The 16944-nt window shown below is 40.2% G+C and overlaps 1 protein-coding gene across 1 annotated transcript in view; it reads right to left on the bottom strand.

The window, feature by feature from the left end:
* LOC130265393 (oncostatin-M-specific receptor subunit beta-like) overlaps positions 1 to 14117 on the bottom strand; it is a 37490-nt gene extending 23373 nt beyond the window's left edge. Inside the window, exons 1-7 of the mRNA XM_056514460.1 lie at positions 14058 to 14117; positions 13769 to 13819; positions 11160 to 11271; positions 7755 to 7921; positions 6644 to 6783; positions 285 to 426; positions 45 to 127 (exon numbers count right to left, since the gene is read on the bottom strand). Of these exons, the coding sequence (XP_056370435.1) occupies positions 45 to 127; positions 285 to 426; positions 6644 to 6783; positions 7755 to 7921; positions 11160 to 11271; positions 13769 to 13819; positions 14058 to 14100 (738 nt within the window). The 5' untranslated portion in view covers positions 14101 to 14117. The remainder of the gene's footprint in view (positions 1 to 44; positions 128 to 284; positions 427 to 6643; positions 6784 to 7754; positions 7922 to 11159; positions 11272 to 13768; positions 13820 to 14057) is intronic.
* Between the last annotated feature and the right edge of the window lie 2827 nt (positions 14118 to 16944).

Genomic DNA, 16944 nt, shown 5'->3' with positions numbered 1-16944 from the left:
GTAAATAAATAGCATATATATGACAGACTCAAGGTGAACCTTACCTCCCACTTCAGAAGAACACTTCTTCTTCCTGGAGAGACTTGTGTAGTTACATTATATGATATTCTTGGCTTGTTCATGAGTTCTGGAAAACATGGAAAAAGGTGGAGACATGCACACGAATAATTCTGATGTTCATATTTTCAAGGGTATCTGAAAATGCTATTCCATATGACACAGAATTTGGAAAAGCCTTTACCTTCATACTTACCACCAGCAGGATAAAACTACATTTCACTTACTGTGAGGCACCAAAATCTCCTTGCTCCAAATGCAAACACAGTTGAGACCATCCTTGGTTATGCATCTGAGCTGAACAATGTATGAAGATGTAGCATTTAAATTTGAAATGGTGACATTGGCAGCATTGCTTCCTACAGGCACCTAAAAAAATTCATTGATGTAACAGCAATAAACCATTATCTTATATTAATTATTTCCTCAGCCTAAGACCAGTCTTTTGGCTCAGCTGAAAATAGACGTTCCTCATCAGATAGGAATTATTGCACACTTTAGTCAAGGTATTTTCATTCTTTCAAAGCAACACCATCTTTTTCCTGACCTTGTTCTGCTTACTCAGGACAGTAAGTAACCTGGTCTAAATAAAATTTTGAAAATTTGAAAATCAATTAAACATTACATATACTGAAAAATAAAAATGTACTTAATTCTGAGCCTTGATAACATTCTCAAGAACAAGAAGTCAAGGGAAAATGAAATATTTAAAAATCCCTTATTTTTAAAAGTGTTATTATGTCTAAATAGATCCACATGGCTGATGTCTTAAGCAGCATGACTGGATTGAATGTGTGGCTGCCTATATGCCTTGGCAGTGCTGAAGAAATTTGCATCTGCAGCTGATGATGGCACTGGAGCCCCAGTAACTGTACAGGGAATGGAGTTTTTTCTTGAAACAATGACACCACCCATGTCTAAGGAAAACCCTGAGCTGACAAACACAGAGAAAATAAGTGAAAATACTATAGACTACTGTTGTTATCACTTAAAGTTCCCTAAACTCCCCCCCAAAACCAACAAAGCCGAATTGTAGGGTGACCAGGTTTTCTCCTTCAGTTTCTGCAATACTAAATTTTTTAGTTAAAGTGTGGCAGTGTGCTCACCTCCCTCCCCTCCACTTCCCCTCCATCCTGACCTTTATTCCTGTAATCCTGGTCAACTGATAACCATTATTAGCAGTCATAACAGATATGTCTGGACCAGCACCTGGCTCAAAGTTAATTGGGGGCAGACTGATAACATGAAAGACAAGGGCTAATTTTAAGAGTTCATCCACCTAATCATAGTGCTAGTTAAGATTCAACTCAAGTCAGCTTTGGAAGAAATTAATATTTGAAGTGAGCATGCATATATGTCTTTAAGTGTCTTATTCTACTCTTTAAGTAGTGGACATTCCACAGGCTCTTGAGCTGTCCTGCACAGGAGTGGGCTATTGTGCTGGTTTTGCATGGAAGGAGGTCGCCTGAGAGGAAGAGCACAAAAGCACAGAGACACAGAGAGGCTGTTTCCTCTATGAGAACTTCCTTTGTGAGCTGCAGGGGCTAATCAGAGGGTTGATTTGGTGGTTGACAGCCCGGGTGGCCAATTGAAGGGTTATTTCGCTTTCGTTAATTACACTGGTAGAGTTAATCTGCTTCTTTTCACTTCAGTCTGTGGTGCAGGTAAGAACCAGCTGAGCTGGCCTCCCTCCCCATGCGGCCTGGCTGGGCAGGGCTGGGGGAGCCCATGGAGGCCTCCCTCCTCCTTTTTTGGCTGGGGGCCCTGGTGGCCGGGTGGAGGCCTTTGCTGGGGTCTTGGTTCCACCAGGGTGGCCACGGCTCAGCTGGGGCTCTGCTGCTGTTTTAGAAGCAGCCAAGAGGGACAGAGGCCCCAGCTGAGCTTTGCAGCTTTGTCCGGCCTCCTCCACACGGCCCATGCGGCCTGAGAAGCCCTAGTATGCTTTTGCAGCACGGCCTGGCCCAGCTCCTTCACCTTCTGGGTGCAGTCTTAACCCTTCTAATGCCCAGATAAGACTGCAGATCTCTGAGCTCCCCTGAATGAGAAGAATAAAGCAAAGAGTTTACTGAATACGATGAAATGAAAGCTAAGTTTTCAGATTGGAAGAGACTGAAGAGATGCCACTGATAAGTGGGCTGAAAAACCATTTTTTTGTGGGCTATAGGGGGACTGGACTACACTGAAATTCCTCTAAACTGTGAAAAACTACTTGTGGGGGGTTAAAGTGCTTCAAGAAAAAGATCTTTTGCCCAGAGGGAACGGGGCTGTCTGTTTTAGAGACTGGAAAGATGGACAGAGACATTTAATGGAAAAAGAGATGAAGAGAATTTTTGTCTTTGAACAGGTTGCCCTTAAAAGTAATACCCCATGTGTGCAACGTAACACATAACACATCTCTAGAAAGACTGTGATTTGAGAGGAAGTTCACAATTCGCGGATTTTTCCCCAGGCGGATACGAATTGTGAAAGTGAAGACACCCCCTATGCCTAAACCAAAAAAAAAGGAACTTTTCTCTCTAGAGTGAACTGAAATGATTATTTAAGTGGAAAACTGACTGAAATGTTCTCTGTATGTTGTTGTTGAGAAATGTGGAAGGTGAGGAAGAGGGGAAGAGGGAATGATCTGGAAATCTTATTCTGAATTTCTTTTTTTTTCTGTATTATTAATAAATTTCCTCTTATACCCTTTTAAGTTTTAAGCCTGCCTTGCCTTTGCTCCTAAATCCTATCTCTAAAAGAAATTGAATACATTAAAATTGGAAAACCCAAATCAAACCAAGACAGCTATACAACAGGATCTCTTGAGCAAAGACACTTCTTCCTAAAGTTACTTCTCAAGGATGAGAGAGTATTCATCTTATCAGATACTTGATAAGTGAATTGGAAATTAATACACTGAAAATTTTAAATCTCAAGTAAGTGATACAAAGGATTGATTGTGCAGATATAAACTGTTGACCAAGGACTAAGTCGGATCCAGAAGCAGCTAGATTTGCAGGGGCTCTGAGAAGAATTTTATAACACAAGGGGAGCCTCTTTAAAGTAACATGACCCAATTAAAAGGTCTCTCTCACAGTTCTGTCTCACTCTATTCTCTATGAAGTATTCAAGTGCTCCTTGCCATCTACTCTTGTTAAACCCCAGTCACATTTACTATCAAACTTTGCTAGATTTCTGTTTTTTTACCAATAAATATACAGCTACTTCTTTCCTATGAGTGAAGGGTACTCTGTCCATGACAACCTAATATAATTTTGCTAATAGAAAACGCTTGGTTGCAAAAAAATCCCACTACCCACAGTATTACAGAAAGACTCCAAATCTCTACAGAACAAGTGGGAAATGGAATGGATTTAAAACCCAAATGTTACATTACATTTCAGGTACATTTATCCTACACTTGACCAACACTAGCTTTATACATCCTCTGTGCATGTATGGTCATACTTACTTACTCATCTGCAAGTGTGGCCTATGTTACGTTATTAGAAAGAGATTACAGCCTAAATCCGTAGCATCAGTTGGGACCTGGGAGGTGGTGAATATTTATAGTAGTCTTTACTCCTTTGCATCACCCAGTGTGACTGTCTCTACTAGTCCTTCACAGTACTCACGTGAATCTTCCATCCCCCTGTACCCAAAACCTGCAGGGCATGCATTTGTACTGCTCTTAACCCTCTGTTCTTCCACATGCCACATACCAGACTGTCTGCACATAGCCATCTATTGCCATAGCCTAGTCCATTGCAACCATCTAGTCTATCCATTGCGCCACAGGATGGGCTACGCATGGGTAACTGGCTGCCCTAGGATGGTCTAGGACTTGTATCAAGAGAATGAGGGGACCTTTCCAAGACCTAAATGTTCTTTGTACTGAGACAAAACATTTCTTACATGGGCCTCTCAAAGTACCTCTTCTGAGATACAAAGAGAACTGGGAAATAGCTACAAGAGAAATGGGGACGGTCATCTGAGACAAAACAAAGAGCAAGGGAGATTTTTGTAGTGAAAAGGAGGCAAAGAGGCTCTTGGATGAGTAGTGTTTCCCAGGAAGTGGGAACTTTGCTATTTTAACAGTTTTCTTCTTGGGATTATGTTCTACTTAATAAATGCTATTTAAAATCTGATTAGCACATATAAAATAACAAAGCTTGAAAACAGACAATTTTTCTACTGGGGACTTAGTGATACAAATCAAACATACGTGCCTGCCTGCTGGAGAAGCCTTTGCTTGATATGCTGGATGGGAAGGGGTAGGGTAAGTAGTCATTGCTGCTACATCCAGACATTATTGAAATTAAGACTCATTTTCCATCCCTTACATATTCCCTTTGATTTTGTACTGCCCTGTTGCTGTGCTGTATTGCATGTCCTAAAATGCATCTAGAACTGATCTTGTATCCTACAACATCCTTCTGTCCAAACTGGATTGTGATAAATTTTATGGGTAAACTGTTATGTGGATTATGAAGTGGTTGGATGGTCACATCCATGATCAGTTCCCAGTGGACATCAGTGACAAGATATGTCCATTGGGGTCCATAGTTGATGTGACCAATGTTATTTAATATTTGGTCAAGTGCACCCTCAGTGAATTTGCAAATGGCCCCAAGCTGAGCGGTTGACACAGCTGAAGGATGGGATCCCATCCAGAGGGATGTGAAAAAGCTCTAGAAGAGAGCCCATGGGAATGTCATGAGGTTTAACAAGACCAAGTGCAAGGTGCTGCACCAGGGTCAGAGCACCATGGTACCACCACAGGCTGGGATGGACAGATCAGAGCAGCCCTGCCCAGAAGGACTTGGGGGTGCTGGTGGGTGAGAGGCTGGACATGACCCAGCCATGGGCACTGCCAACCCAGAGAGCCAAACGTGTGCTGGGTGCATCCAGAGCAGAGTGGGCAGCAGGGCCAGGGAGGGGATTCTGCCCCTCTGCTCTGCTCTGCTCTGCTCTGCTCTGCTCTGCTCTGCTCTGCTCTGGTGAGACCCACCTGCAGTGCTGCACACAGCTCTGGAGTTGTTTCTGAAGTTCTTTCTGTTCTTCTGTAAGAAGACGTCTACGCAGCAGTGGAGGAAGGTGCTGGAAATTCTTTTAACTTTAGCACAATAGAGCATGACCCCTGTATTTGTTGTTAGTGCTTAATATTGTACATACAGTGCTTAGTACAAATACCAGCAATTATGGCCTTGTGCTAACTCCCTACATCTGTGACTAATAAACTTGTTTCAGTTAATGCTTTCTTGTTTACTTCAATCAGTGATTTAATGTGTACTAACTAACATCTCAGTTTTGAGAGCAATGATTGTGTGTCAGAGCAAAGAATGATAAGAGAAGTACATTGTGACCTGATGACATATTTGAGATACTCCCAAGGAGAAAAGATTTGTCAGAAGATCTGGAACCATATCCAAACAAGTGGAAATAATTAGCATATATGCAAGTGTTCAGGAAACACGAAAATACAATAGCTTCAGCAATATAACCTGGTTTCTTCGGTTACTGGGCATGCATGCTTTGAAGAGAATCACCCATGCATTCAGCACTGCTGATGAAATAATGTTGACCTCCTAATCTGACAAATTTGATGGAGAGTTTTTCCAATTTTCAGAGACAGGGTCTCCAGTACAGGCAGGACATGGATCTGTTGGAATGAATCCAAAGGAAGGCAACCAGATAGATCAGTGAGATGGAGTACCTCTCCTGTGAGAAAAGACTGAGAGAATTGGGATTGTTCAGTCTGGAGAGAGGAAGGCTTTGGGGAGAGCTTGCTGTTGCTTTCCAGTACTTCAAGAGAATTTATAGGAAAGATGGGGCAACATTATTCACAAGAGTCTATAGTGACAAGTCAAGGGACAATGGCTGTAGACTGAAAGACACTAGGTTTAGATTAGATATTAGGAATAAATTCTTCACTTTGAGGGTGGTGAGGCACTGGAGCAGGGAATTGGGAATCCTCCATCTCTGGAAGTGTTCAAGGCCAGTTTGGATGGAGCATCCTGGTCTACCTAGAGTGTGGCCCTGCACATGGCAGGGCTGGTTGGAACTAGATTATCTTTAAGGTCCCTTTGAACCCAAATCATTCTATGATTCTCTGAGTGTATTAGAGGGAAATTAGTTCTCTTCTTTCCAAATAAGGAAATCTGGAATACTTAGACAAACCAAAAGTGTGTAAAGTATGAATTACTGCCTTCAAGAACAAAGCAACCTGATCTCTAATCTGTTTGAAAATGCAGTGACGCCAAATGCAAAGAACAATATTGTAAATCACTGAAAGTATGATTTGGATCTGAGTTTACATGGCATTTCTAGCATTCAACTTTTGCATCACTGGTATTTATAGTGTTTCACTGGTAGGTTAATGAACCAGATAACATGCTATTCTATTTTACTTTGTTTAAAGCTACTATTCCCTCTTTCCCAAACATTTCATGATTTGTTAGAACCAAACTAAAGTGTCTTACTGGGATCTAACCACAAAGTGACACAAAGGCTGTGCTGCAATCCGTGTGCTGCATGTAATATGTGCAGCTGAGCTGATATTGAGCTACCTTATATTCTCATGGAATTGTCATGTGGAGGTACTTACCAGTGTCCATGGAGCAGATTCTGTGAGTGCCTCTCTGTATCTCAACTCATATGATGTATTAGCTGTGGGCAGGTCCCACTTTATTATCAATTGGTTTGTAACCTGATAAGCATTTATGTTAGATGGTGACAAGCACTTCCCTAAAATGGGAGAGATACAGCTGTTAAAAATGCAAGAGAAGCAGAAAGGCTTTAGTAATTATGTTTGTTGAGTGTGGTCTGTAAAAATGGAAAGGCTTGGCACAGAATACTGAACACTGTGACACTTCAAAAAACTCTGGAAATGAGTAATTACTAAATCTTTATGGTATCAACAAAACACCATTGCTCCTCTTGCCTTTCTTTTGTGAATGCTTCTACTGATTTCAGGAACAATCTTTCTCTGAGTGAGGCTGAAGGGCAAAATCAAAATATCAAGAGTACCTGTAATAATAAATTGTATTTTAAAATATTCAGAATATCTTTAAATTTCAATAAGTGAAAGAATACTTTCATATCCCTCTTCAATAAACACAATGTGGCTTAAGGTCTTCAGTAAAGGTGATATTGATAATTTGGGTAGTACTGGTAGCAGTCTCCAGCAGTGAGAAACATTGTTTTTTCTTGGACCATGAATAATCCAAGCAGGTGAAGTGTTGCAGAGCTCTCAACACTAGTTCAGTGACCAGATAGGTAGGGAACCTTTAAATAAAAGGGCATAATAAATAGGACTGCTTTTTTCATCTTTCTTGTAGCACTGTGTAATGGGTAAGTGGCCTTAGAAAATAGTTGAATTTTGAAAAGCTGTCTCAGAATTCTAATGCCCTATATCAAGGATTCCTTAGGTGCACAGTGCTGAGTCAATCTGCTCTTTGTAAAACAATATAAAGAAATTCAGAAAACCATCGAAGAGAGAATAGAAAGCTGGTTAAGTATTTAAAGAAAAACCCTCCTCCCATAAAAGATGATAGACTTCTGTTATTAACTTAATTTAAGGAAGTCAAACTGCATCTTAGCTCTTGGAATCTGTAAAAACAACAGGAGTATTTTGGGAGCTGAAATTTGGAAATAATCTTTACAGACTACAGCTTTAACTGGGCACTACAGTAACACATCTTGTGAAGACGCTGTACCTGCTTTGCTTGGTAAAACTGAGATGTTCTTTCCTTTTGCACAGGTATCATGAGCATAATTCACTGCTATCCAAATGGATGCAAATCTCTCAAGGTAGAGATTCTTTCGTTCTATTGTGATGGAAGGTGATGATGTGTTTCGTCGAAAAAGTTTTCGTATTTTGTTCCTTCAGAGAAAAGGAAGCAGAATGAAAAAGCATTTTATTGGATTATAGTTATTCTTTCCTCCCCTGCCCAAGAAAGCAGAATTATAGCAACTGATAGCTTTACAGATATTTCTACACATAATTCCATTTCTGGAAATCTTGAAGGTTCACCTTGAGCAGCTTGAAACAGCAAGATTAATTCCAGCACCCAGTAAGCCTAGCAAATTTAAATATGCAAATCCTTGTATTGTGTGGTGGAGAGCTGTTGCGTTCCTTAAACTTTTAAGACATAGCATGATACAACAAGATCTGTATGACCTTCTTTTGTACTTACAGTGTGATATATAGAGCATTTTGAAGGTATAAAATTAGGTTAGACATTACTTCATAAAGTAGTGCCTATTGCAGAGACACTCAGGTTCCTTTTGAACAGGAAAATTTCCCAGTTACGTGAATCTAAATTACCATAAAGTTATGAAAAACCTCTTATGAGTTATATGCCTATCTTCTGACTTCTGTCCCTGCAAATCATCAGTTTGACAGAGATATTTAAATGTCACCTGAGTTTTCAGCACTGTAGATTTCTCCTGGTATGCCTAATACACACAGCACAGGAAGCCCAAGAGTTTAAATGCCTTACATACAACTTTGCTGCCTATTTTATTCCCTGTCTCTGTCATTTAGTCTCTGACACACACAGGACAGGTTTTTCCAAGGTTAAAATTGTGCAACTTCAGTGTTCTTAAAGACTAGCATACTAATTGCCTAGCTATGCATTTCAAGTATTAAATTACACACATAATGATTCAATATTTAATACCTGAAAAAAACCACTTGAAGGTTTTCCTGTCTTCTGCTTCAGGGTAGTTGTGAATCAGACATTAAAATTTCAAAGCATGATTTTGAATTCTTGGTTGGAACTTTTCTGTGGGAGTATTTATCTTTAATCTTTTTCTTCCTGACAACTAAATCATAAGAAGCAAGGACAAGGAACTATTAAAACGTCAAACTAATGTTACATGCAGGAAGGGGTGATACCCTCTCCTAGGCAAGTTAAAAGCCCTTTCACATGTGGGGTTTTTTCTTTCATTTTAACCCAATAGATGAGGAGATAGGAAGTTTGTCTTCAGTACCACTGCATGGAAACTTAGGAGATTAAAGGTAAAGTCTTGACTCTGACTTGGAAACATCAACACCTCTTCCAGGGAATTGTCTTCCTCTGCCCCCACTGATGTTCTCTTTCATTCTTTTTCTGCCTTGTCTGTTCATAACATCAATCCTGCAGCCTGGGAACAGCACACTGTGTTTTTGGCTTAGGACTTGAAGAGCAACTAGCTTACAAATATTTCAACTGATAGCATCTCTTCAGAAACAGAGCTGTTTCATAGATGTTTCTGCCAAAAGAATTGGGATTTTTTTAAGTCCCAAGAGGCAAGACAGCAAATGCAGTGGAATTTGGTGCTTATTGCCTGCTGCTACATCCAGTGAGAAAATATTGATGGTGATGGGGAGAGTAACCTCAGCCTTGAGGTGGCTGCTTTGCTCCTCTGCAATATAAAGATGATCACCCTAGGGAATTTCACAGTGTTGTGACATTTTCTTAGCTTTGAGATACTCCTAACTACAGCTCATTTTGAATGACAAGGAGTCATGTGGCAAAATAATCAGCAAAGAATATCAGATTTTACCAACGGCATACATTGTTGTACGCTATGCACCACATGATACAGTCTCATACAGGCAAAGATCATGTCTTCTGATCTCACATCTCTGTTTCTGAACATGCCCTAATCTCATGGGAGATTCCACATATCTAGATATAAAATGAGGAAATTCAATTTTGTAATGCAGCTGCAGCAGAAGATATTATATTAGAGGTAATCAGTTCAAAATCAATTCTACAAGTTCATTCCATCTGTTAAACCCCTACTTGATAATTCAGAATTACCAGAAAGTATGCCACATCTGACATCTCCTTGGGTACATGGTATATCAAAATACGTACTTTGTAAAATAAAAGCTTAGTGTGTGTTTATGTTTGTGTTTTTTATTTTTTTTTCTTTGAATGCATCTGTGTTGAATAGTCAATAAAAGTCAATAGCTACAAATTAAAGTAACTGAGTAAGCTGATCTTTGGCAATAATGCTTTAAACAGTGTGCTGGAGGCATGGTAAGACGTATAGTGACCTTGCATTGGGTTTGCATGGCAAGGTTTTGGGAGCAGGGGACAGTTTGTACAGAGGTGGCTTCTGTGAGAAGCTGCAATAAGCTCTCCTCATGTACAACAAAGTCAGATCTAGCTGACTTCAGGACAGACCCACTGCTGGCCAAAGCTGAGTCCACCAGCCATGGTGGTCGTGCCTCTGGGATAATGTATTTAAAGTTGGGAAAAAACTGCTGCACAACAGCAGCTGGCAGAGAGCAATGAGAACGTGGAGCAGCAGACAGCAGCCCACACTGCAGCAGGTTTGCAGGGCCTGTGAATCCCTGTGAACCCCTGAGCAACCTCCTCTGGAGGAGGCTGCTCTCCAAAGGCTGGCATTCCATGGAACAGACCTACACTGGGGAAATTAATGAAGAAATGCAGCCCTGTGGGAAGAATTCATGTTGGAGGAGTTTATGATGGACTGTCTCCTGTGGGAGGATTCCCATGCTGGACCAGAGAAGGAGTCAGATGAGAAAATAAGTGACAGACACAACATGTCATGGACTGACCACAATTCCTTTTCCTGTCCCCCCACAATGCTGAGGTGGAGGAGGGAAAGAATTCAGGAGAAAAGTTAAGCCCAGTAAGACAAAAAGCATGGGGGTGGTGGGGGGGGGGGTGGGCAGAGAAGGGGTAGATGTTTCAAGTTTTCAGCTGTATTTCTCATTACTCTACTCTGATTTGAATGTTAATAAATTAAAATCATTTTTCCAGGTCAGGTGTGTTTTGCCCATGACAGTAATTGCTGAGAAATTTCTTCCTGTCCTTATCTCTACCCATGACCCTTTGTCATACATTGTCTGCCCTGTTGAGGGCAGGAGGAGGGGAGGGATAGGACAGCTTTTGTGATGCCTAGCCAAAATCAGCATGCCACTCTCTTACCAAGCTCTTACAAATCAATAGGTATTGATGAGAACTGACAAAAGGTATTGACCAGCATTGAGTAACAACCTATAACATGATGAAGTACACTGGAGCAAAATTCTGGCAGATGGGAATCACATCTAACAGCATAAGAGCTTTTTGTTTTCTGAGATTATTTGTCAGACTTACCATTTTAAGTATACAGTATAATTAACTGTATTTGCAGCACTAGGTACTGGCAGCCAGGTACAGGTTAGATCCTCACTTAATTCTTTGTAACACACCAATTCATTGTCCCAATCTGGAAGATGAAAACATGTGCTCTGGAAAAGACCTATCACAGGCAACATTAACTGACTCAAAGGGACTATGGATAATGAAATCAAATACAAGCCAGGCTAGAACTGGTTGACTAGACCCCAGAATTCAAAATCAATCTCTAGCTGAAGCTCACACTATTGCTGGATAAAAATAATATTACTTTTAAACTGCCAGCTTTACAAAGAACACATTATAACACAGTAGGACCATAAGTTTATGTATCCAATTACTTATTAATTTTTAAAGAGAAATACAGGGTTTTTTGGGGGTTTTTTTTGCACCTGAACATACCCTTTTTTCAGTTGATGTGAAAGTAAATACTGATGACATTGTTAAAGGAACTTGTTTTTTATCTTTAGTGGTTAAGTTTATGTCAGCATTTCAAAAATCTCTTATCAGAAATGCTAATGATAAAATATGATTGTTGTTCCGTTTCTTTGTTTTTTACTCTCTGAACCATTAGTTCAGAAGAATCAGTCATGGTGTCTCAAAGTACCACCTAAAGGACTTTCAAAATACACTCAGGTGTTTTTTTTTTTTTTGTTCAGAAATATGGACAAGGATCTCAACAGGCGTAGGAATGCTTAAGGTGAATTTTTCCTGATGAGTAGAGTCACACACCCTTCATATCTGTTGGGTTTAACAAGCTGCCAATAGGCCTATCAGTCTTGAATAAGAAATGTTTTGCCATGTCATAAGTAAATATGAATATGTTTGGAGCTGGTGTTGTAGCATAGTTATGGTATCTCACAACTTAGGTTATGAGTTAAAAGATCAGTTATTTTTCCCTCATTTCTTCCTACAACCTGAATTACAAGGAATCCTTGGCATTCTTTTCATCATTGAGATGGCAAATACATATTTAAGTTAAAAGGTCTTTTGGGGAAATAAATTGTGTCAAATGAGTATAGCACTGGCTTTAATACCCTCACCTTATGACAATTCTCTCATACTAAATGAATAATGCTTTTCTAATGAAGTTATGCTGTATCAGTTCAGGAGTGTCCAGTGTATCAGTTCAGGTTCCTTTCAGGAAGGTGAAGATCATGTCTTCCTTATTTCCACAGCAATGTGAAACATTACAGAATTCTTTGTTTTTCTAGTCTGGCCACCCAACCACATGTTGGCCTCCTTACCCATGAACATGATGTCTGTCAACAACAGAGAAAACAGCAACAGCTTTTACATTCTTCTCCTGTTTTACTCTCAGTTAAACCACACACTTAGTGTTTCTTTATTGTTGTTTTGAAGAAACACCTAAAAACAAAACCTTTTTGGAACTGCTTCAATACTTCATGTCAATACATTGGTAATACACTGCTCCTGAAACTATTTGAACTAAGAGTTCTATTAACTCAGATCCACATGCTGCCCACCATGTTGCAGACCTGTCTCTGCTTACAGATGAACAGGGGTTGTGCTGTCCCTCAACTTAAAGTTTTAAAAAAATCCCCCTGTCTTTCTCTATGAGACTATGGTGTTAGAGTAGACAAAGGAAAAATAGTAGATTTCCTGTGTGGAAATAGAGTATTAGCTCAACTAACACCCCAATGCATCCTCTCACTCCCAATATACTTATGTTCTACATTACTTTCTCCAGATGAATATAGTTAATCTTGCACACTTTTATTTTCACTTGTCCTGTTTGTGGACATTAGTGTCCACATGCACAATCATTTTTATCTTAGTGCTTCCTTTGTTTTACTGTACTGCTCCAACTTAACATGTATCTTACTAATACTTCTCAGACCTAGCTGGGAAGTAGTACTAGAGTTCTATCATGCCTGTGCTCCAAGAGCTATGCAAAGAAAGAAAAATATTTATTTGTTCTAAAGAAAACACAATTCAGCTTCTCCAAGAAAAAAAACCAAAAAAAACCAACAAAACAACCAACAAACCAAACCCCAAACCACCCACCTTTAATTGTTTTTCACTCTAGAACTGTTTGTTTTTCTTCCTGAACATCTGGTTTTCTCACTAATGATTTATTGGAGCTTAGTCTGGTAGGTTAACTGCAAGGACTAGAAAATTATCTGTGGCTAATTTCAAAAGAACATAGTCCTCCTGCAGATGTCTTGCCCAGTGTCACTGTGTGCTCAAAGACCTGTCACCTCTGCTGCGCCTGTTAGCAATCAGGATGCTCCTGCCTACAATAAATCCGGCACAAAGTACAGCAGGTGACCACCCACCGCTCTGTACTAGTCTCTGTCAAAATGTGTTGCACTGTTCCTTCTCGCCACCACCAGTGATTTCCCAGCTAAATGGAAAGCAGAGATCCCGTCCCACACAAACACCAGCGGCTCTCCAGGACGGGCGGCTCTGTGCCGTGCGGGTTATCCCGGGAGCGCTGCCGTCCCCGGGCACACCTGCCCGTGCTGTCCTGCCTTTGGGAAAGGCGGGCGGGCTTTTAGGGGCGATGCTTCCCTTCCGAGCGCCGGCAGTGCCGCGCTCAGCGGGGACCCGAGCGTTCCACCCACCTGGCAGCTGCCGGCAGAACGGAGACTCCAAGTCTGAGCAGCGGCAGGGATCTGGGGAGCGCAGAAAGGAAGGGAAAAATCAAATACACACAAGAAACAGGGAAAGACAGGAACTGCTGGTTAAGACAACCGCGAAAAATCTAGGAAAAGTGTTAAAATGTTGCTGGTGGCTGCTTCTCCCCCTCACAGAATTCAATTTGGTCATGATTTTGTTCCTCATCCTTGAGTAGCATTAAGGATTTTTACCGTTCAAAAGCAGCAGTAAGCTGTGCAGTATATGAAAACTCACCTCTAACAAGTAAAAAGATAGCTGCCAGCAGAGAGTTCTTCATCTTCTCTGTAAAGAAGCATAATGATTACCATCAACATTACGCTGTCTTCAGTCTATTTTTCACACTTCCTCTTCAAACTTCCTATTCATTCTAAACCTATACTGCTACTGGCTGAACATAAGTTAGAAGTTTATTAATGACAATGGGAAGGACACTTGAGTTCTGTGTTATTTATTATACTGACAAAATCCTAGAAATCTTTCTGGAAAATAGGAACTCCCTACCCTGGCTTTTTTAAGCACTCACAGTGAGATTCTTGGCGGTGTCTGCAGTATCAGCAGTGCAAACTGAATTAAGCTCACAGGTACTTCGAACTCCTTTGAAAACCCTGTCACTGCAAATTAGAGATATTCATATCAGTAAAAAGGAAGTCAAGGTGTTTGACTGAGTCTTTCATCTTGCAGTGTAATTTCCCTACTGCAAAGATGCTTTTTCTACACTGTTGGTACCTACACTGGGCCTTAATACAGACAAAAATCACCATAGCTGTAAATCAGAAGTTTGCTCCACACCATTAATTCAGAGAACATTCTGAACACTGAAGCCAGCAGAGACACAACAGCTGTTACTGTTACAGCAGTAAAGGGAAATTTTCAGAAAATTTTGCTACTGTGAGAAATTTCCCTTCCGGGCTTAGACAGCTGCTATCAGAGATCAGATCCAGACCTACCTGGAGATAGGCAAATTATTAACTTAGCTTGGCAACCATGGTATATTTCAGGTTGAGTATTGAATAGAAAAAAAAAAAATCTGTTTAAAATTAATCACTTCCCTAAAGAGGAAGGCATGCTTCTCAGCAGGGTCTACAGTAGGAGTGAGTGACTATTGCAGCAACCACATCTTATCAGATTTTCTGAAGGGCACAATCATGAAAGACAAGTGATCAGGGAATTTTGAGTGCTGCAGGGGGTTTCCTAGTGACAAATTCATTGGCCTTGGGAGTAAGCTCCAAAATGCTGAGGGGTAGCAGATACCATGTATGCATGCAGGATCACAACCCCTGTTACCTGAGAAATCCAAAAATTGGCCTTGACAGCGCTTCCAACAAGGAATAGCCAAGAGGATAGGGTCAATTGATGATCATAAGGAGAAACTGATAAAGTGAAAATGCAAGTCATATGTGACAAATTTTGATAGTGGAGTTGAAGAGCTAGAGACTCAGAACACTGTAGAAGTCAAAAAATGGAGAAAACTCTAACAGCTAAATGTATTGATTTGATGTGCTTAGAATAATCACATTCAAAACAATCTGTCCTAAATGAAAACCATATAAGTAACTCAATGCAAGAGCAGGACTGGATTTAGTGTGCACGGAATTAGGACAGAGTATAATGGAGAGAAATGAACCCAATGAAGCAAGTCTATATCATCTTTGCTGGATCTCACTATAAATGCCACTGTCATTTGAAGAAAAAAATGTTAATTCTGACAAGCACAGAAAATACATTACCAGTCAAAATAGCAGAGGAGATACAATCTTGAAAAACTGGAATTTCACATTTGAGTGAGGCTAAATTTTTTACCAGAGCTTAGCTATCAAGTTATTATAGTAACCTTCTAATGTATAACAAAAGATAACTATTATATTTGAGGTAAATTTTGCACAGAACCACTTTTCCAAATGTTTAATATTTCAACTTTTTCACTACTATAAACTTCTGTCAGAGTGGTAAAAGCCTGAGATTTTCCTGTTAATTCAGATGAAGATAAATTATGCCATCTTCTGTGATATGTTTAAAAGTGCAGAATGACCGTAGGATACTTCCAGATTTACTTCATTTTTGGCTTAGATGTTTTTTCTGACCTAGATGAGGTTTTCCATAAGCTTTCCTCTGTCATTTCCTTATATAAGTTCTGCAGTAAAAGCCATGGCAGGCTCCTGGCTCCCCCAGAAAGTAGTCTTGAAATCACTGAACCTTTCCATTTAGACTGGATTAGATAATGTAAATTAATAATAATCCCACATCCTTCTCTGTTCCTTTCCCCAGCATTATCTGCTAACTCTTGCTGTTCAAAGGGAAAACAATCTCTGAAGACAGGCAGGGAAATCCAACTGGCCCCTTTGTCCTGCTCTGCTCCTGTGGAGCTACAGCTCTTGTAGCACATCACTGGATGACTGGTGGAGCCATGAACTTTGGAGTTCTGCATTTTTTGCAGGTCAGCCATATGCCCATGAATGTAAAGGAACCAGAAAGGTCCTGAAATCTTTGTTTTTGGGAGTTTTAAACATGTCCCAAGACAGTTTGGGTTATGTGAACCAGCTTGTTAAAGTGCACTCAGGTGTGGTGGGCAGCAGACTGCAGACATCAGGAAAGGCTTATTGTATTTCTATTTGAAGTCTTACCTTGCATGAAGTACAAACTGGTGAGGTGTTCATTGTCTTCTGGTTGAATCAGCAAGTGCTTTAGCTTCCTGTTTCTTTGATAAATTGATAAACAATTCCCATTGATTAGAGGTGACCTCTTTCAGGCATGTTGTAGCAAATTCAATATTGTAGCAATCTCAAATTCAGTTTTTGCTGCTTATTAGTACATGCTAAAATCATGTATCTTTCCTTTATGGATCTAAAGTAGGGTCACACAATTTTTACAAGTTATATCTCATATAACTCTGCTTCCAATAAGCAGATCTCCAGGTCTGTAAATATCTGACAGATTTTTACAGATTTGCTTTGTTTTCCAGACAAATATATGAATAGCTGAATTAAATGAGCAAATCTCATATGATCTTTGGGGAAAGAAAACTTTCCACTTAGCCCCCAGCTACAGCCCCTGCTGAAATTCATTGAGTTCAGGAAAGTGTCCACCACGAACACTTCCATCCTTTCTGAGTTCAAGTTACATT

The sequence above is a fragment of the Oenanthe melanoleuca genome, chromosome Z, assembly GCF_029582105.1.
Source record: "Oenanthe melanoleuca isolate GR-GAL-2019-014 chromosome Z, OMel1.0, whole genome shotgun sequence".
Lineage (NCBI taxonomy): Eukaryota > Metazoa > Chordata > Aves > Passeriformes > Muscicapidae > Oenanthe > Oenanthe melanoleuca.
The sequence above is the reverse complement of the archived record's forward strand: the minus strand, read 5'-3'. Positions and strand labels throughout refer to the sequence as shown.